General features: G+C 34.1%; 1 protein-coding gene across 2 annotated transcripts in view; it reads left to right on the top strand.

The window, feature by feature from the left end:
- COG5 (component of oligomeric golgi complex 5) overlaps positions 1 to 21,735 on the top strand; it is a 361,130-nt gene that overhangs the window by 186,507 nt on the left and 152,888 nt on the right. For both annotated transcript variants that reach the window (XM_045828077.1, XM_045828076.1), the window contains 2 exons: positions 16,364 to 16,476; positions 16,728 to 16,805. In XM_045828077.1, the coding sequence (XP_045684033.1) occupies positions 16,364 to 16,476; positions 16,728 to 16,805 (191 nt within the window). The remainder of the gene's footprint in view (positions 1 to 16,363; positions 16,477 to 16,727; positions 16,806 to 21,735) is intronic.

Here is a 21,735-nt window from a genome sequence, read left to right as displayed (position 1 = left end):
AAATCTATGTTGACTGTTACTTTCTTCAGCTTTACTACCCCATTTTATTTCAGAATATAGAAAAATGCCCCAAAGTATTGTGTGCACACACTGCCTCCAATTTTTCTTTCTGTTTTTTGTATTGAAGAAGGTACTCTAATTACCATAGAGTTGTCCTAAAAAATAAACAGAATAATACATGTAAAATTAAGAACAGAATTCTTGATACATGGCTAATACTAAAACATTATTATTGGCAGCCATTATTATTTTTACATTTGCTGTATAAACATAACCTTATAGCATAGAATATATGTCACTCATAAATAAGTTATACTAGATACAAAGAGATAAAAGAGTCTTAGATCTTGAACAAAATTTTAAAGGTTAGCACAAGCCTCTGAATAGGTCTGTATTAAGATTATTTTAGGAGAGCTTTGAACATAAATTATGAGAGGAGGTTTCACTCTGAGTTGTCCCTAGTAATTATTCTCAGAAAAGTTGATCTACTGTTTAAATTTTCACAAGCAGTTTAATTTTGTCCCTCTTGTGTTGTTAAAAATAGGAAAAAAATGAAAGCAATTATTCACATGTTGTTGATCCTAATGTACAGCCTTTTGCTGTAAAGAAAAGAGTTTAAACCCTTATCATCATCTGTTAAGGAGTGAATACTGTGATTTAATGTAGAAACCTTAAGCATCAATTCTTTTTTAAAAGAACAATCACTGTTACTTTTATTTTTAAATTATTTTATTGTTGTTCAATTATAGTTGTGGGCGTTTACTCCCCACTGCTCCCCCTGCAACCCCATCCAAATCCTCCTCCCTCCCTTGCTTCCACTCCCCCTTGGTTTTGACCATGTGTCCTTTATAGTTGTTCCCGAAAAGCCTTTCCCCCTTCCCCCACTGACAATATTAATGTTAATTTTCTTATTTGTTCCTGGTATTGATACTATGTAGTAAATGTTATTGTGTTTTAGAAATACATGTTAAAGCATTACATTCAAGGTTGGGCATCATGTAAATAAACTATTCACAAAAGATTCAGGGAAAACAATTTTTTTACTATGCTTTTCAAATTTCTGTGAGATTTAAAAAAATAGCATTAATGCAATTTTAAGAGGAAAATGTTACCTGTGACATATTTAAAAGTTTATAATTTGATAAGAAAAAATTAACAACTCAATTATGATTTCACTCATATGTGGAATCTAATGAGCAAACTGAATTAACAAGGAAAATAGAGACAGACTCATAGAGAGCTGATAACAGCTCTTGGTGGGGGTTGGGGGTAGAGGGATTAAGCAGAATAGGAAAAAGGACTCATGGACAACAGTGTAGTGATTGTGGGGTGGGGTGCAATGTAAGGGGGACAAATGGAAATGGAAAAAAATACAATAAAATATATTAAAACATAAAAATATTAGAATCCCCTCAAAAATAAAGACTATCAATAGGCAATTTAAAGAAGACATCCAGTAAATGTGAAAAGATGATCATTCTCTTTTTGGAGGGTGAACTAATTATTAGGGAATTACACATTAAACAAGATACTATTTCTCAGTCATAAGATTGGGTAAGATCACAAACTCTTATACTCTAATTGTAAGAGAATAACATGGTCCAGCCATTGTAGTTAAGTTTATCAAATTGTTCTGTAAATTTTAAAATGTGTATACTTCATGATTTTATTATTTCTCTTATAAGATTATATGCTAACGCTGGGGTTCCCAACCCGATACTGTCCTCAGCCTGTTAGGAATGGACCACAAGCAAAGCTCACCTGAGCTCCACCTCCTGTCATGTCTCCCCCAGCCCTGTCTTCCGTGAAGCCAGTCCATGGTGCCAAAAAAGTTGTCACCGTTGTGCCCTAGAGAAATTCTGCTACCTATGTATTAGAATTTTTATTGCACTATTTTTTACAATAGTGAAACAGTGAACACCTTTTCTTCAATGGAAAAATGAATAAAAACTGGCTTATTTATTAAGTAGATTACTATAGGATATTTAAATTAATAAATTTCCAGAATAGATAATTATCAAAAACATTACATGAAAAAGCAAGTTGCAGAAAGAGACATACAGTATGATGCTATATCTAAAGCTTAAGAACATAATAGACTATGCCATATATTGTTTTGCATATATAAATATGTAATAAAAGTATAAATATATACATTGTAATAATAGTCATTGAATTCAAACTAGCATTAGCTCTGGGGAGAGATCAAAGAAAATGGGACCCCTCAAGAAGGGAGGGGTGTAAAGGGAACTTAATTTTTTTAATTTATTTTTAAAAACTTTTTATTTATATATTTGAGAGAGAGAGACAGAGAAAGGGGGAAAGACAGACAGAGACAGCAATATGTTATTCTGCCCATTTATTCATTCATTGGCTGCTTCTTGTATGTGCCCTGACCTGGGATGGTACCTGCAATTTGGCATGTTGGGATGATGCTGTAACCAACTGAACTCCCCTGCTAGGGCAAGGGAACTTTATTTATTCATTCACTTTTAATCCTTTTTTAACATTTTGGTTTTAAGGAATTAAATATTTTTTTATTTTTTGCTTTTCTTCTTTTTAAAAAATTTTAAATTACATTTTATTGATTATCCTATTACAGTTGTCCTGAGTTTCCCCCCTTTCTCCCCCTCTACCCAGCACTCCCTACTCCGTCAAACATTCCCTTCACCATTGTTCATGCCCCTGGGTCATACTTGTAAGTTTGGCTATTCTATTTCCTGTACTGTACTTTACATCCTCATGGCTATTCTATAACTACCCATATGTGCTTCTTAATCCCCTTACCTCTTCACCCATTCTCCCCCTCCAACCTCCCATTTTGGCTACTTTCTGGTAACTAACTTCTTTTCTCTTGCTTTTAAGAGTCCCTCTTTATCTTTAACCTTTGGCCTTTTAATAATGATGTGTCTTGAAGTGGGCCTCTTTGCATCTGTCATAATTGGGTTTCTCTGAGCTTTCTGGACTTGCATGTCTGTTTCCTTCACCAAATTAAGGAAGTTTTCTTTCACTATTTTTTTGAGACAGATTTCCAATTTCTTGCTTTCTTTTCTCCTTTTGGCACTCCTGTGAGGCAAATGTTGGACCTCTTAAAGTTGTCTCAGAGGTTTTTTATATATCCTTGTTTTTTTGGATTCTTTTTTCTTCTTGTTCTGATTGATTGTTTTTTGTTTCCTTATGTTCCAAATCATTGACTTGGTTCTTGGCTTCGTCCATTCTGTTGTTGTTTCCCTGTAAATTTTTCTTTATTTCAATTAAGGTATCCTTTGTTTTTGACTGGGTCTTTTTTATGCCGCTGAGGTCCTATGTTCCTTAAGCATCCTTATAACCAGTGTTTTGAACTGTGCTTCTGATAGATTGCTTATCTCCATTTTGTTTAGCTCTTTCTGGAGTTTTGATCTGTTCTTTCATTTGGGCCATGTTTCTTTGTCTCATCAGTTTGGCAGCCTCCCTGTATTTGTTTCTATGCATTAGGTAGAGCAGCTTTTTCCCTGTCTCTTGGTAGTGTGGTCTAATGTAGCAGGTGTCCTGTAGGGTCCAGTGCCACCGCCTCCTCTGTCACCCAAGCTGGGTACTCCAGGTATGCCCTTTGTGTTTGCTTAGTACACCCTCCTCTTGTAGCTGAGCCTTAGTAGCTATTGGTAGATCAATGGGAGGGGTTTTCCCAGGCTGCTTAGCTTCAAGAATGACTATAACCACTGACCACCAACCTCCACCCTCTGTGGAGGATCAGGTGTATGGGGACAGGTTGTTGGTGCTTTGATGAGTACTGTGGCTGCCACTGTGTGTTTTGGCCCTGGCGTTTCCTGCATAGTGCAGGCCAAGGTCAGCCCCCACCTGTGTTTTGCCCAGGGCACCCTGCTTTAAGGCGTTTTTTAAAATGAGGAGTTTTAGGTCCATAGCAAAATTAAGAGGAAGGTAACAGATTTTTCATATACCCCTGTCTCTATACATGCATAACCTTACCTATTATCCCCTACCAATGGTACATTTGTTATGAAGGATGAAATAACAATGACACATCCTAATCACCTAAACTTCATAGTTTATATTAGGGTACACTCTTGGTAGTGTACATTCTATGAGTTTGGACAAATGTATAATGACACAGCTTCATCATTATAATATCATACAGAATATTTTCACTGTCCTAAAAATCTCCTATGCTCTGCCTGTTCATCTCCAACACTTTTATCCCTGATAACCACTGACTTTTTATTGTTTCCATAGTTTTTTTTAATCGTTGTGCAAGTACAGTTTTCTTTCCTTTACTCCCATCCCATCCCACCCACAATTTGTTTCCATAGTTTTGCCTTTCCCAGAATGTCATATAGTTGGAATTATACAGTATGTAGCATATGTTACTATATGCATTTAAGGTACTGTTGATAGCTCATTTTGTTTTAATGCTGAGCGAATATTTCATTGTATGGAGGTACCAAGATGTTCATCCATCTACTGAAGGACATCTTGTTTGTTTCCAAGTTTTGGCAATTATGAAAAAAGCTACTGAACATTCATGTGCAATTTTTTTTCTTTTATTCCTTGGGGTAAATAGCAATAGGCAGAATTGTAGAATTGCTGGGTTGTACACTAAGTATATATTTAGTGCGGTAAGAAGTTGCCATATTGTCTTCCAAAGTGGCTGTACCATATTGCGTTCCCATCAGTAATGAATGAATGTTCCTGTTGACCCACATCCTTGGCAGCATTTGGTGGTGTCAGTGTGACAGAGTTTGACCATTCTAATAGGTATGTGGTGATATCTTATTGCTGTTTTAATTTGCATTTCCTAGATAATATATGTAATGAGCATTTTTTCATATACTTATTTGCCATCTGTATATCTTTTCTGGTGAGAGAAGTGAGTACCTCTCCTTCATCTTCTTACTTTTCAAAGTTCATTTCAAAGCTTATTGCTTATCAAAGATCATTTGACTATATTTATGTGTGTGTATTTCTGGGGTTTCTAATCTGTTCCATTGATCTGTCTCTCTCTCTTTTTTGTTTTTGTCTATACCACATTGTTTTGTTTACTGTAGATTTATAGTATGTCTTGAAGCCAGATAGTCTATTTTACAACTTTGCTCTTTTTTCAAAAAATACTGTGTTGGCTCTTCTGGGTCTTTTATCTATTCGTATAAACTTTAGAATCAGTTTGTCAATATCCATAAAGTAGCTTGCTGGGATTCTTATTTGGAACGCATGATTCAATAAATCAGTTTTGAAAGAATTGATATCTTAACAATTTTGAATCTTTCTATTCATTAACATGGAATATCTCTTCATTTATTTAGTTCCTCTCTGATTTTGTTCATCAGAGTTTTGTAGTTTTCCTCATGTAGATCTTGTACATTTTTTGTTAGATTTATTTCACCTAAGTATTTCATTTTGGAGCATAATGTAAATGGTATTGGTTTTCAGTTTCAAATTCCACTTGTTTATTGTTGGTAAGAGGAAAGCAATTGACTTTTGGATATTAACCATGTATCCTGCAAGCATGGTATAATCACATATTAGTTCCATGATTTTTATTACATATTAAAAAAATTCTCTAATAATGATGATGTCATCTGCAAACAAAAAGTTTTATGTCTTCCTTCTCTATGTCTACCTGTTTTTCCTGCTTTACTGCTTTAGTAAGGACTTCCATATTGTGTTGAAAAGAAATGGTGAGAGGGGCTTCCTTTTCTTATTCCGGATCTTAGTGGGAAGGTTTCTTACCATTCAATGTGATGTTAGTTGCAGGATTTTTGTAGATAGTCTATCAAGTTGAGAAAGTTGCCTTTATACCTTGTTTATTGAGAATTTTTGTCATTAATTGGTGTTGGATTTTGTCAAATACATTTTGTGCATGCATTAATGTGATCATGTGATTTTTCTTTTTTAGCTTGTTGTTGTGATGGATTACATTAACTGATTTTTGAATGTAGAACCAACCTTGCACACCTAAGAGAAGTCCTACTTGGTCATGCTGTAAACTTTTTATATTTTATTTGCTAATTTTTTTAGGATATTTGCATCTATAATCATGTGTAGCTCTCTCTTCTTGTAATATCCTTGTTTGGTTTCAGTATTAAAGTACTACTGCCCTGATAGAATGAGTTGGGAAGTACTCCCTCTGTCTCTATCCCCTGAACGATATGGTAGAGAATTGGTATAATTTCTTCCTTAAATGTTTGGTAGAGTACAACTGTGTTCATCTGGACCTGGTGCTTTAATTTTGGAAGGTTATTAAGTATTTATACAACTTCTGTAATAGATATAAGCCTATTCAGATCATGTCTTTCTTCTTGCATGAGTTTTGGCAAATTGCTTCTTTCAAAAAAAATGTGTGGGCATAGAATTGTTCATATTATTCCTTTATTGGCCTTTTAATTTCTATGTGATTTGTAGTGATGTCTTGTTTTTCATTTTTGATATTAGTAATTTGTATCCTCTATTTTTCTTAGTTAGCTATTTCATTGATTTTTTAAATTTATTTTTTATTTTCTATTTTTTAAATTGTTGTTCAAGTACAGTTGTCTCTATTTTCCCATCACCACTCCTCCCCACCCCACCCATGCCCATCACCCACCCCCTTTGGCTTTGCCCATGGGTCCTTTATGCTAGTTCCTTGATGATCCTTCCCCATTTCGGGCCCCCCTATTACCTCCCCACCCCTCTAGTTAATGTTAGTTTGTTCTTTATTTCAATGTCTCTGGTTATATTTTGCTTGTTTGTTTGTTTTGTTGATTAGGTTACACTTATATGTGAAATCCTATGGTATTTGTCTTTCACTGCCTGGCTTGTTTAACTTAGCATAATGCTCTCTAGTTCCATCATGCTGTCATGAAGGATAGGAACTCTGTCTTTCTTTCTGCTGCATAGTATTCCATTGTGTAAATATACCATAGCTTTTTGATCCACTCATTCACTGATGGGCACTTAGGTTGCTTCCAACACTTGGCTCTTGTAAATTGTGCTGCTATGAACTTTGGGGTGCATAGGTTCTTTTGAATTGGTGCTTCAGGATTCTTAGGGTACAATTCCAGCAGTGGAATTGCTGGGTCAACAGGCAGTTCCATTTTTAGTTTTCTGAGGAAATTCCATACTGTTTTCCACAGTGGTTGCATCAGTCTGCAATCCTACCAACAGAACACTAGGGTTCCCTTTGCTCCACAGTCTTGCCAGCACTTGTTGTTTGTTGACTTGTTAATGATGGCCATTCTGACCCCTGTGAAGTTGTATCTCACTGTGGTTTTAGTTTGCATCTTTGATGGCTAGTGATGCTGAGCATCCTTTCATATGTCTCTGGGCCATCTGTATGTCCTCCTTGGAGAAGTATCTGTTCAAGTCCTTTGCTCATTTTTTAATTGAGTTGTTTGTCTTCCTGCTGTGGAGTCATGTAAGTTCCTTATATATTGTAGAGATCAAACCCTTGTCCAAGGTATCATTTGCAAATATATTTTCCCATACAGTTGGTTCCCTTTTCATTTTGCTGGTGTTTCCTTTAGCTGTACAGAAGCTTTTTATTATAATGATGTCTGATTTTTTTCAAAGAACCGTATCTTTGTTTTATTAATTTTTTTCCTCCATTAATTTCCTGTTGGAAATTTTATTGATTTCTTCTGTAATTCTTATTATTTATTTAATTTGCTTACTTTGTCTTCAATTTGCACTTCTTTTTTTATTTCCTAAGGTGGAAACTTACTGACTCTTAGATTTTCTTTTTTACCTAATATTTGCACCCAATATCATAAATTTTTCTCTATCACTTTTACCAAAATCCATTACTTTTTAATATTTTCATTTAATTCAAAATATTTTTTATTTTTCCTTCAGATTTCTTTGACCCATGTGTTATTTAGAAATGTGTTGTTTAATCTTTACATATTTGGGAACTTTCTACTTATCTGTTTGTTGATTTCTAGTTTAATTTCTTTGTGGTCTGAGAACAACCATTATATGATTTTTATTCTTTTAAATTTGTTAAGGTGTGTCTTATGAATCAGAATGTAGTCTATATTACTGAATGTTTTATGTGAGCTTGAGAAGAATGTCTATTATGTTACTCTTGGATGAAGTGTGACAGGACATAGCTGAGCAGTAGCTATTCTTAGGTAGGAGCTGACCAGCAACTGTTTTCAAGGCAACAGCCGGTTATCTCACAGTTGGACACTAACTCCCTAACCCCTCCGCATCTGGCTTCTGTAACTTTGCTTCGCCACGTAGGCAGGAAGCCCGGGGCTATTTAAACCCTGGGAGATCAAAGCGTATTGCTCAGAATTTGGAGATTCTCCTCTGAGCCCGAGCATAATAAAGGATTGTGCTTCACCATCTTCCCCTGCGTATGAGTTATTTTCTACAACAGAAGTAGTTTATAGATGTCATTAGATACAGTTGACTGATGGCGTTGTTGGAATTCAACCATTCCTTAGTGATTTTCTTCCTGCTAATCTGTCCAATTATGAAGGAGGGATGTGGAAGTCTCCTGCCGTAATAGTGGATTCATCTATTTCTTCTTGCAATTCTTTCACTTTTTGTCTCCTGTATTATAGTTTGACACTCTGTTGTTAGGTACAATCGCGCTAATTGTTATGTCTTCTTGAAGAATTGACCTTGTTTATTATTATGTAATGTTCTTCTTTATCCCTGATAACTTTTCTTACTTTGAAAATGTTTTGTCTGATAATATAGCTGTTTCTGCTTTCTTCTGATTAGTGTTAGAATGATGTATTTTTCTCCATTTACTTTTAATCTATATGTGTCTTTATATTTAAAGTGGATTTCTTGTGACACATATAATTGACACTTTTTGATCCACTCTGTGTTGTCTTAAAATTGGTGCATTTGGACCATTGACATAAAAAATGACTATTGACATAGTTGGATTACTCTCTTCTATTTGTTGCCCTTCTTCTTTGTTTATAGTTTTGTCTTCTACCCTTTTTCTTCCTTTTTTGGTTTTAATTGTTCATTTTATATGATTCCATTTTTTCTTCTTTCTTTAGCATATCAGTTATACTTTAAAAAAATTTTATAGCAGTTTCCATAAACATTGCAATATAAATTAAGAACTAATTGAAGTCCACTTTCAAATAATAGTATATACCACTTCGTGGATAGTTGAAGTACCTTGTAATAACAAAATAATCCTAATTCCTTCCTCCCATCTGTTGAAATGTTGCTGTCATTCATTTTACCTATATATAAGTATACTTAAACATATATATATATAAGATATAAGTACAAACACATATAAGATATAAACATAAGCATATTAGGATAATCAGATACATTGCTGCTATTATTTTTTTAATATACTGTTATATCAGTTAAGAATAAAAATACTTTTATTTTACCTTTACTTATCCCTTCTTCATTGCTTTTTTTTTTCCTTATGTAGGTCCATATTTCTAACCTATATTATTTTCTTTCTCTCTAAAGAACTACCTTTAACATTTCAGCGTAGGTGAATCTATGGGCAACAAATTCCCTCAATTTTTGTTTGACTGAAAAAATCTTTAATTATCCTTCACTTTTGAGGAATAATTTCGCTGGGTACAAAATTTTAGGTTGGTGTTTTTTGTTTGTTTGTTTGTTTGTTTAAATCTCAACATGTGCATACTCTCAATATCCCACTCTCTAGTGTACTAATAAGTCCATCAAAAGCATGCTTTATTTCTTTCATTTTTTTTTTTAGTCTCTAGCATTTCTTTGGGGTTTTTTTGTAAGCATTTCAACTCTTTGCTTAAATTGCTCATCTGTTCTTGCGTGCTGTTTACTTTGTCCATTATAGGCCATACTGTATTTATCTTAGTTATTTCAAATTGTTGGTCTCATAATTCCGACATCCCTGCTATGTATGATTCTGATGCTTGCTCTATTCCTTTAAATTGTGTTTTTTGCCTTTTAATATGTCTTATAATTTTGTTATTGGTAAAGGTAATCACTGTAAATAGGCCTTTAATATGGTGGTAAGCTATTTGGGGAAGGGAAGCATTCTATAGTGTGTGCTTATTAGGTCTCACTCTTTTATTGAGCCTATACCTTCGTTCTGTGAACTTCCCAAACAAGTGTTTTAGATTTTTTTCTGCTTTAGGTATGCAAGAAAGACTAGGCTGTATTTGGGTATTTCTGTTTCCCAGGTCAGTTAGGCTCTGGTAATTAGTTTCTCCTGAGAGCAGGCCTTGTTAAGAACAGAGTGCTCTGCATATTTGAAAATGATTCCTTTCCCTCTCCTCCTCTGGAAGCATGAAGGGATTTTTGTCTGATATTTACTGTGGAAACCTAGTCAGGCTCCTACAGGTAAATCTCAATATTGTAGGATGTCTTTGTAACTAGGTCTTGCTGGAGTTTTTAACTCTCTGAATTGTCCACACTTAGCCTCTAGCAATTCATCAGTTACCATTCTGTTTTTCCTACCAGAAAGGTAACTGGTTCCCTCAGCAGTTGTGCTGGGGAGGCTTTGCATTGGTAAGCAGCAACCCCTTGTATTTGCTTGTGGGTCTTTTCTAGTTTGAAGGAGAGTGGTTTTCCACATTTCCTCCCCTCCCTTACAGATCCAAAAAGAATTGATGACTTTTCAGTGTGCTCAGCCTTTTATTTGTTGTTAGGACACAGTGGTGACTTCCAAGCTTCTTACATGTGGAATCCGTAATGGAATTGCTAATCAGACTTTTATAGCTCACTTGTTTTTTCTTTGATGTCTAAATGGTTCTTTGTTTATCTTTAAAGTTTAGTAATTTCTTTAGGATATATTTTGGGATTGAATGCTCTATATCTGTTTTTAGGGTTAGATTATGTTCTCTTGTATAGAAAAGTTTACCTCAATTGTACATTTGAATATTTTTCTCTTCAGGAACTTTATGCATATATCACATCTTGTTTTCCATTTTTAGTATCATCTCCTTAATTATATTTTATATCTTTGTATGTTATTAATTTTGTATGATTTCCTCTTGCCTATTTCCCATGTCTGTGTTTTCACCCTTGATCATTATAATATATTTTTTGATGTGGTCTTAATCTTTGTTACATATTTACACTGAGAATGTTCCCTCTAATTACTCTGAGACAGTGGAAAACTAAGAAACCCTTCCTGTTGTTTCCTTTGGGAATGTTTTTGGTAACCTGTGTTTATCATTACTTTTTCCTTTATTTCTTTCTTCTTTCCCTCCCCCAGTCTCCCACCCCCACCCCCAAAATATGTTAGGTCCCATGTTCCTTCGTTTCTGATTACTATTCATCCTTGAAAGTTACTGCTTAGTAGTATAGGAATGGTTGTAGGGAGCGACCTGGGGCAGTCTATAACTTTGTTTTAGGTTGTCTAGTGTTAACCAGTAAAAATTTGAGGCTGTAAAAAAACTGAAAGTGTATTTGGGGATTTAGAGGATTGAATCTGAGACAGGTAGATTCAGGTAGCAACCCAAACTGTGCTCTGGTGAGAGAACAAAGAAAGGTGGTATGTATAAAGATAAAAACCACAAAATATTTTTCCATGCAAGTGAAGGATTGCTGGCTAGGTTAAAGGGAATTGTACAGTTTCAGCATGCAAACAAGGCAGGAAGGAAGTAAAATCCATATATGGCAGCATTTTTTCAACCCTTTTCATTTCATGGCATATATAAACTACTAAAATTCTGCAGCACACCAGAAATATATTTTTTGCACATCTGACAAAAAAAGTATAGGTATAATTTTGATTTGTTCATGCCAGATGGCTATTGTTTTGTTGGCTGTTGTCATTTTTTTATTTGACAGTCTAAGCAGGGGTGTCAACTTCATTTTCACCGGGGGCCACATCAGCCTCATGGTTGCCTTCAAAGGGCCAAAATAATTTTAGGACTGAATAAATGTAACTACTCCTTAACTGTTAGGGAGTTGAAATTACATTCTCTTAGACTCTAAGGGAAAAGATGTCCATACTCCTGTTAATAGTCAAGTATTACATGTGATGAGAGAATTCTTTCAGCAACCAGGTTGAAAATCGTATGGTGATAGGCAGTCCTTGTTCCAGGATGTTAATGACTTGGCCTTCAGTTGAGTTTAGCAACTTAATAACAGCTCTAGGAACTGAGGCACAAGGTGTACATAGGCCCCACTTCCTTACATAGCCTCCTGACTCTATTTTAAGTGATTCTCTTAGCAATCTTCATTCCATTCCCCACCCCCCATTGCCATCTAATATAACTATTCACCAATTTTTATTTCCTTCTACCTTGGTAACACTTCTACACTTCTGTTGTCAAATTTTGAACTGTTCTGGAATTTAGTGTGAGTCCTGGTAAAGCCTTTAAGTAGTTTCTGTGTGGAAATCTCATTATTCTCTGCTTTTCTTTCCTCTTTCACTTCCTTTTATGTGTAATAGTCTCCCCAAGTTAGAGGGCTAATTCTTACAGAATGTCAATGTCATTTTATTGTGATTTCTTCTCTTTCAGCTTTTCTTTCTTTGCCACTCTGCCACATTACTAGCTTCTTCCCTGGACCATCCAGGTCTATCCATCTCAACTCCAAGCAAAGAATCATTGGATGGCATGTCTAAATTCTTACAATTGATTTTAAGAACAGTTTGTTCTTTGTTAAGGGTCTTAGACGTTAGCTATCTAGTTCCTTGTTCATTGCGATTTATCTACAGCATTTGGGACACATCATAATCTCAAGTTTGAAGTTTTAGTTGATTCCTAATTTTTCTGAAGTTGACATTTTGCTCTACTTTATGTTCTTGTTGTCATTACCTTTCAAGGGATGAAAGTAGGAAAATTATTTTATCCTGCTATAATCGACTGGACAGAACTCTTAAGCATTGTCTCTTTGAGGAAATCGCATTTTCTTTTATGACTGTCATAGAACAGTGTATGGCACTCTTTAGTTGTGTCCCGAGTCCCTTCAGGCTAACTAATAATGGTATCTGTTTTTCTTTTAATTATTATTTCTTCCCTTCCTTTGCACAGCTGTCCTATGTTCAATTGATTATTTCTATCATATTTATATGACAAGATGTATTAAGCTTATGAGAATAAAAATCTTTAAATACTAAACTTTAAGTAAGAAAAATAAAGCCTTCAGAACAAGTTGAACCTGTGACTGTGATCTTATTTTTCTGTATCTCAGTTTTTCCAAAGTAAATATGAGCAGAAAATAGTATCTTCTTGTATTTCTTCTGGTATTTATTTTGAGAGTAAGGGGTTGATGCACCCCATAATTCTTTATAATGAAACCAAACGGAACATATTCTAGGAATTTGATCACTATATTATAATTTTCACAAAGATACTACATAGCCTTTTCTCACTATTGCAAGTTTGATCTTTATTTGACATGAAAAAATTGCATATTGTTTCAGTATTACTGCTCTACTCTCTCTATATTTTTCCTTAATGTTCTTTGCAAAACAGTGCAAATAATTTAAGTTATTTAGACCTAGACTTCAAACAGGAGTTATATTTTAAAGCCAGTATGTCTTTTCAATGTTTCTCTTTTTTTATTGCTTTGCAATTATCAGAGTAAAAATTATCAGAGCATCTTTTTACTAAAGGTACATGTAATTCTTTTCTAAACAGAATCGTTGAAAAGCTGAAGAAAGGAGCTTACAAACACAGCCTGTGGTTTTCTTGCTTTTTGCCCTTCTTTAACGCAGGGTAGACCATCTAGTCACTGATGAGTTCTTGTACTGCCTGGTTTTTAAGCCGAGTTTGGTTTGAAATTTATAATTTTCTTTTTTTTTTAAACTAGCCCACTTTATTTTATTTTTTAAGATTTTTTTAATTTTTTAAATTTATTTAGAGAGGGAAGGGAGGGAGGGAGGGAAAGAGAGAGAGAGAAAGAAAGAAACATCAATGTGCGGTTGCTGGGGGCTATGGCCTGCAACCCAGGCATGTGCCCTGACTGGGAATCGAACCTGTGACATTTTGGTTCACAGTCTGCACTCAATCCACTGAGCTACACCAGCCAGGTGAAATTTATAATTTTCAATTTGAGATTAAAATTCCTTCCCTTGTGTTGAAGCATTTTAAACCTGTACAAATAGCTGTGTGTGTTTTTAATACAGTAACACTCTTAGACATCAATCTCTAGAAATTTAACAGATACACTAATATTATTTAACAAGTAATTCATTTTCAACATTTTTAGTTGTTTCCCAAAATGATTTTTATAACTCTTTTTTCTCCCAACTTAAACCAATGTGACATTATGCTTATTGGTTATCTTGTCCCTTTACTCTCTTGTAATCAGAAACCCCACTGACTTCTTCATCTTTTATGACATTAACACGTTTGGAGAGCCCCACAATCTGTATTTGTCTGGATTTATCAGATTGTTTCTTCATGATTACATACAGAGTAAACAAAATGGTAAAGTGGTGATGTGTATTCCGCATTACATTATATCAGGAAGCACCAGAATTATGTTAGTCTGTCTCATAATTGCAGATGCTAAATGAAATCACTTCGTTACTGTGGTGTATGCCAGATTGCTCTGTAAAAGTACTCGCTTTTCTTTGTAATTAGTAATCTGTAGCACATACTTTGAGACCATATGAATATCCTGTTTTCTGTAACATTTCTCCCAATGTTTTAGTGCTCAACTATAATCTTTCTCTCAATTATTTTACTAGTAGTTTCAAAATGGGGAGTTTTTTAATTCTATCATTTCATCTGCATTTATTAACTGACTCTCTCCTGTAAATAGCAATTCTCATCCTTTTAAACTATGATTTTTTACTATGAGTTTTTACTATGAACTCATCAATTATTAGTGTTTTATAATCCATTATGATCAATGAAATTTTGTATGGCCAAATATTCCCAACTTTATATTATGCAAGCCTCCTGTCATCAAGTTCTTATGTCCTTGGACATATCTCCATTTGACCTGGAACACTTCTTTGCTCTCTGGCACAGAATGTATACATTCACCTTCTATGTTCACTGTTCCAGATATGGAATCACCCCTTTTTTTTCAATAGGCACTGGTTTCTTTTATCAGGAAATAGTGCATACGAATCAAAATGTGGGCACTAGGTGTGCTCATATCTATTGACTCATTGTCTTTCTGTTCTTTTAGTGGACAGAACTGAGAAATAGCTGTAATCCCTTTTATATATTTGTATGTTTCTTCTGTTTACACTGAGAACCTTTATTTGTTCTATTCTAAAATATACCTAACCTAGTTTCAGGATTACTACATCAGTACTGTCTCCAACATCAAATCTATTAAGTACAGTATTTCTTTGTAATTCTCTTTGCCCCTAAAACATATTTTACCAGGGTTCTATAATTAAAAAATACTAGAATTTCCCTGGCCAGGTAGCTTGGTTGACTGGAGCATTATTCTGTACATGAAAAAGTTGTGGGTTTGATTTCCAGTCAGGGGCAACACCTAGGTTGCAAGTTTTATACCCAGTTGTGTGAAGGAGAGGAAACTGATTAATGTTTCTCTCTCTCTCTCTTCCCTCCCCACCCTCCTTACACCTCCACTTCAAATCAATAAACATAGCCTTGAGTGAGGAGTAAAAAAAATTTACACCGCCCTGGCTGGTGGAGCTCAGTGGATTGAGCACAGGCCTGTGAACCAAAGAGTCCCTAGTTTGATTCCCAGTCAGGGCACAAGCCTAGGTTGTGGGCCAGATCCCCAGTTGGGGAAGGTGAGAGGCAACCACACATTGATATTTCTCTCCCTCTCTCCCTCCCTTCCCTCCTCTCTAAAAAATAAATAAATAAAATCTTTAAAATAAATAAATAATTTACACCAACTATTTATTTTACTCTGTGTGTTTTTACATTAGCAATTTGAAGTACGATTAGTTTTGTTTCTGACTTATTTGCATTTAGTTTTAGTTTTAGAGTTGCTTTTTCATCCTTTTAAAATTCAACTTATTTTGAAATATCTAAAATATTTATATGTCTCACAAAGGTTTACTACTTCTTCCCTATTGCTTTCATCTGGGTACTACATTCCACCACTTCCACTCCCCCTTTTAGGAAACCATCTTCATTAATTTTTTTTGTGTGTGTGTATTACCCTTCCTACCTGTGTGCATGCAACAGAGAGGGAGAAGGAGAGAAAGGAGGGGAGAGAGAGAGAGAAATGACTTGTCGCCTCACTTATTTATGCCTTCATCGGTTGCTGCTTGTATGTGCTCTGACCATTGAACCCACAACCTTGGTGTATCAGGATGATGCTGTAACCAACTAAGCCACCCATCCAGGGCCTCCCTTTTTTTCTAAAACAAAAAAGGCTAACATTTGTTACTATGTTACTTATAAGAAATTATTTCTGAAAGAAGGGACTCCTAATTTTTTAGCTTTTTATAATAACATACAATTGTTATAATTGGAGAATCTTATTTTTTCTGTTTTTTTCTCACTCACATGAATAGGGGGACCTGGACGATCCACCTTGCCAGCCCCAGGAAACACAGCTGCTTTTCGTGCTTCCCTCTGGACCAATATGGAGAAACTTGTGGATCATATTTGTACTGTCTGTGGACAGGTAACTTTTTTTAGAGTGAGAAAAACATTAATTATGGATTAACTCCAGGGCATTTCAAGTTGTGTGACCTAGGGCAGGTTTCTTAAAATCTCTGAACATTCAAAATAACTTCATTTAGCTAATTATCATGTATGGAAAGCTTCTAGCAAAATGTCATTTCCCTTCCCTTGCTTTTTCTGGTGCCTGCTCTTTCCACTTGTTTCATTTGAAAGTCCCAATTACATACATTTTGCCTCTCTTCCCCTTTTTAGGTTCAACATCTACAAAAAATATTAGCCAAGAAGAGAGATCCTGTTTCTCACATTTGTTTCATTGAAGAAATAGTTAAGGTATGTCTACATGAAAATATCTTTGTCTTTTCATTGAAGAATGTAAGGAGATAGTGAGTGTTATTTGTGTTTCTATCTTACATTGAGGCTACATGTCAAATAGCTATAGTAAAATAAGTGTTTTTCTTGAAAACCACAAATATTTTAGGCAATATATATATAAACACATTTGTTTATTGAGTGGCTTCTTGCAATAATACTATGCAATAGTATTATTGCATAATACTATTTATAGCATAATTTCTGAAATTCATATAATATTTTCCCTTTTTCTTTAATATAAATGATTTATTATAAATGTCTTTTAAAGTTCTACTCGAGAATAAGATGAAACATTTTGGTAAATAAGGGATTTATTTAGTGGTTATTATAATGTCTTATAAAGTCTTCACTGAAGATGGTAGGATCCCTTCAGTTGTTAATGTCTCCTAAACGGGACATTGCTATATTCGTGTTCTGAATTCTGAAATCCCTCTCCTATTTTCAACAGATCTGCTGGCCTCATGAGCAATAAGATTTCATTCTGTGCTTAGGAAACCCTGACTATATTTTATTCATTCATTTTGTTATGTTTTTGATAATGACTAATAGAATAACTGATTATTCATTATTAAATACTAACACCTGGGGTTCCAAAGAAAAAATTTCTCTAATGTTCTAGTGTCATGGTGTAAGTAGTTTCCTTTGTAGTCCAAAATTTTAAATATTTTATATATCATGTTGGAGATTTCCAAAAGTACCCTAAGTTTTGGTGATTTACTAGGGGCTTTCACTGCACTAATCAGATAGTCATGCTGGCAGCTGTGATTTATTATAGTGAAAGTACATGGAGCAAAATTAGCAAAGGGAAAATGTGCAGGTATATGGTGAAGTCCAGAGGAAGCCAGGTGCATACTTCCAAGGGTCCTCTCCCACTGGAGTTAGAACACTCCTCATTCTTCGGCCATAGGTTCTGACATCATGCAAGAAGTGCTGTCTTCCAGGGAATCTCATTTTGAGTCTAGCAGGCCAGGATTTTCATCAGAAGTCAGTGTCTAGCATGTACCAAAATTCTAGACCCCTCCAAAGAAAAGCAGGTGTTCAGCATAAACCACATTATTTTTACAAATACTTTATATTCAGTGTTTTATATATAAAACACTTTATATCCTGTCAGAGAATCATGGGGACCCTCTCAAAATCCAAGTCTCCTGCCAGGCAAGGATCAGACTGTTAGCAGGTATTTTAAAACATAGATCTGCTATGTTAACTTTTTCTGCACGTATACTTAATGCATTAGTACATACTTACTTACATTACCCTGCTTCGAATTTGGCTTTTAATTGTCTGAAAGAAACAATAGGATGCCTTTGGCGATTTGTATAGTTATCAGTTTTTACATTTTCTAGTAGAAGGGATTACTAATATCAGGTCTTCATTTTTATAGGCAAGCTACTTGTTGCACACGAAGTATTAGCACTCATTTCTCCTGATTTTGGTCATCTCTTTCCACAGATTAATTTAGTCTTTATGTGGGGTGTCTTGGTTCTAAGCCTTCACTGGCTAATCTTTTGTATATTTTTTGTTTCTTTTTGTATATTTTTTCTTTACTTAATATTCTAACAACATGTGAACAATTATAATGAAATCATTTTATTTAAGAGAGTCTAAAAAATGACAGAAAAGAAATAGTGCCATTTGAAAAGGCTTTATGTTTGCAATAGCACAGCGTCAAGCAAAGTTTCAGCGTTAAAAGCTTGTATTGATTGGCATCAGGATGAAGTTGTCCCAGTGAGTGGACACTGGCAGTCTACGTGGGTCAGGGTTGAAGATGTGTGAACTGTCACCAATTAAACAGGAAATAGGAACATGCGATTTCATCTCAGCGACCCTTTTCATTTACTTACAACATTTCTTGTTTAGTAAAATATAACAAAGATTGCTTTTTCAAACACTGCTTTCGATCTGTTTAAGTTTACAGACATACATAATACATTTTTATATTTATATGTAAATTTTAAAGCAGATTTCCAGTTTAGTTGATATTTGTTCTTTTAGGGTATTATTTATGAAAAAAAAAGTTCCTTTTGGAATTCTATGTACTTACCTATATTAAGAAAAGATCAGTCTTTCGTGAAGAGTCTAAAATTACTTTTGACCCTCTAGTCATGTTTATTAGCTTTGTAAGAAATTGCAAAACTGTCTTCCAGCATGGCTGTATCATTTTGCATTCCCACCAACAAAGAAGCAGATTTTGCTCTTGCTTGGGAATTCCAGGGCAAGGAAAATATCTGTTATATATGTTACAAAGATAGCACATACATTTCACTATATTTACTATAATTTCTTTAAAATAGTCTTCATTTATAAAGCTATAAACAAATATTTTTGCTAAATTTCTAACTAACCCAGAACATTATTTAGTTAAAATAATGTTTGATGGCAGTAAAACCTTTTTTAAAGCATCAGATTTTTAGAATGATTTGAGGTTCTACATAATAACCCTTAAAATCTTCAGAAAATGTTAAACCTTTGTAGGTGATTTTATATATTTCTGGTGTCTTGGTGTCAAGAACAATTTCTGGTGTCAAGAACAATATCTAGGTCAAGATCTGATCTCGACATCATCTGTTAATCTCTTTTTGAGGAAAAGATTGTGAGCAGAATGTTCATGCACTACAAGTTTTTGCATCTTCAAGATTTTTAAGAAGGATATATCCTGGTATTAAAATTCTCTCTAATTTAGTGGTTTAACCTTTTAAACCTGTGAATGTTTGGTAGCAAAACAAAATGTGTAAATAATTTAAGATAAAACAATATTGAATTATGCTATGTGTTTTCTTTTTAGAAATTAATTCTTTTTTTTCCTAGGGAGATTATTTCTAGTAAATATCTTTTTAAAATGACATTTACATAGAACAGATTTTAAAAATATTTATGTATTAAATTTTTGTAAGGAGTAGTACATATTTTGAAATTCACTAAAAGCTAAACTAATAAATAGTTTCTCCATTTATAATATGGGATAAAAACAAAGTTACACTAGTAATTTCATGTCAGTAGGAAAATTAAGAATCCATTTCTCAGGTTTCTTTGTTTTTAAAACATTTTATTTTAATGCTTATGTATTTCTCTATAAACTGTGATGGAATTTCCATATTTTGATTTATTCTTTCCAACTTGTGTTATTTTTACAAAAAACTTATTTTGCATATTCTTTTGTTGAATAATTTTTATAATTATCCTTTTGCTGTAGTTCATAACCTGTGGATTTTAAAATAATTAATAGTGTTTAGTTTTCACTTCAGCTTGAGGTTTATAAAAATTGAGTAGAAAGTACATCTGTTACTTAGGTTATCATAACATCCATTATGCATTATGAAAGCCCCACAGAATTGTACAACACAGTGAGCTTATTACCTTAATGTAAACTACGGACTTTAGTTAATAATAATGAATTAATTAATAATGGTTCATCATTTGTAACGAATGTGCCCCACCAGTGCAAGGTGCATAATGCATCATGTAAATGTATAGTGTCATGTATCCATCTTTCTAGTGTCACGCAAAATGGGTTCAGTAGTTTCACTTCCCGAGAAATCCCTTATGCTGTACCAACTCATTCTTCTCCCACTTCTGTCCTTAATTCCTGATAAGCACTCATTTTTTTACTGTCTTTATTGGTTTGCCTTTTTCAGAATGTCATATAATCAGAACCATATAGTAGGTAGCCTTTTCAGACTGGTTTATTTCACTTAGTAATTTGCATTTAAGGTTCCTTCATGTATTTTTGTGGCTTGATTGCTCAGTTCTTTTTATTACTGAATAATACTCCTCTGTGTGGATGTACATTGTTTATTCACTTACTGAGAGCTACATCTTGTAGCTTCCATTTTTTTTTGGCAATTATGACTAAAACTGCTGTAAACATTCATATGCAGATTTTTCTGTGGAAATAAGTTGTTGACACACTTGAATAAATACTGAGGAATAAGCTTGCTGGATCATATTGTTAGACCACATTTAGCTTTGTAAGAAATCACCAAACTATCTTCCAACACTGATGTATCATTTTGTATTCTGACTAGCAAAGAAAACAGAATTGTTGTTCCATCATCACCAGCATTTGATATTCTCAATGTTTTAGATTTTAGCTATTTTAATAGGTGAGTGGTGGTATCTCATTGTTTTAATTTGTATTTCCCTATAGATTTTTCAAAAATTAGTTCATGTAAAAATACCTTCATTAATTAAGGTTCTAAGACTTTGTCCATAGAAATAAAGTCCTGCCACGCTTATTATTTAATATTTATATGTTATAGTTAATCCAGGTGCTTAAAATGTGTTAAAATGTCTTTGTAAGATTAGATATAGCTTTTTTAGCATTGGGAAAGGCAAATCTTAAAGGTTTCCTTTCTGAATACCTATTTAAGTAGTGCCAAAGACAGGATAGTAGAGTGAACTGGGGCCTTGTACCTTGGTACGGACAAAGCTAAACATTGTTCTGTTGATTATGCAACCATGGGTAGGTTTTGTAATCTTTCAGAACATCAAATATCAAGTGAGGATGCTAATACTACTTACTAAACTGTGGTATTCTGCAGGAAAATGAAATAATATAGACTTAATTCAAAGAATGGCTTAATAATTTGCTATCACAATTATTTCAATCTTTTGTTTTTAAAACTTGAAATTTTTATCTAGGGATCTTAAACTTTTCTTGTGCTAGTTAATCTAGGTAATGTAGAATCCTGCCATGTAAAAAAGTCAGCTTTGACTGTGGCTGGGTAGTTAGTTCAGTTGGTTAGAGTGTTGCCCCAATACGCCAAGGTTGCAGGTTGGATTCATGGTCAGGGCACATATAAGAATCAACCAATGAATGCACAAATAAGTGAAACAACAAGCTTATCTCTCTTGCTCTCTTTCTCTCTCCCTCCTTCCCCCTCCCTCC

This window comes from Phyllostomus hastatus, unplaced genomic scaffold, assembly GCF_019186645.2.
Source record: "Phyllostomus hastatus isolate PE091 unplaced genomic scaffold, TTU_PhHast_1.1 phas_scaffold_78, whole genome shotgun sequence".
Taxonomy (NCBI): Eukaryota; Metazoa; Chordata; class Mammalia; order Chiroptera; family Phyllostomidae; genus Phyllostomus; species Phyllostomus hastatus.
The sequence above is the reverse complement of the archived record's forward strand: the minus strand, read 5'-3'. Positions and strand labels throughout refer to the sequence as shown.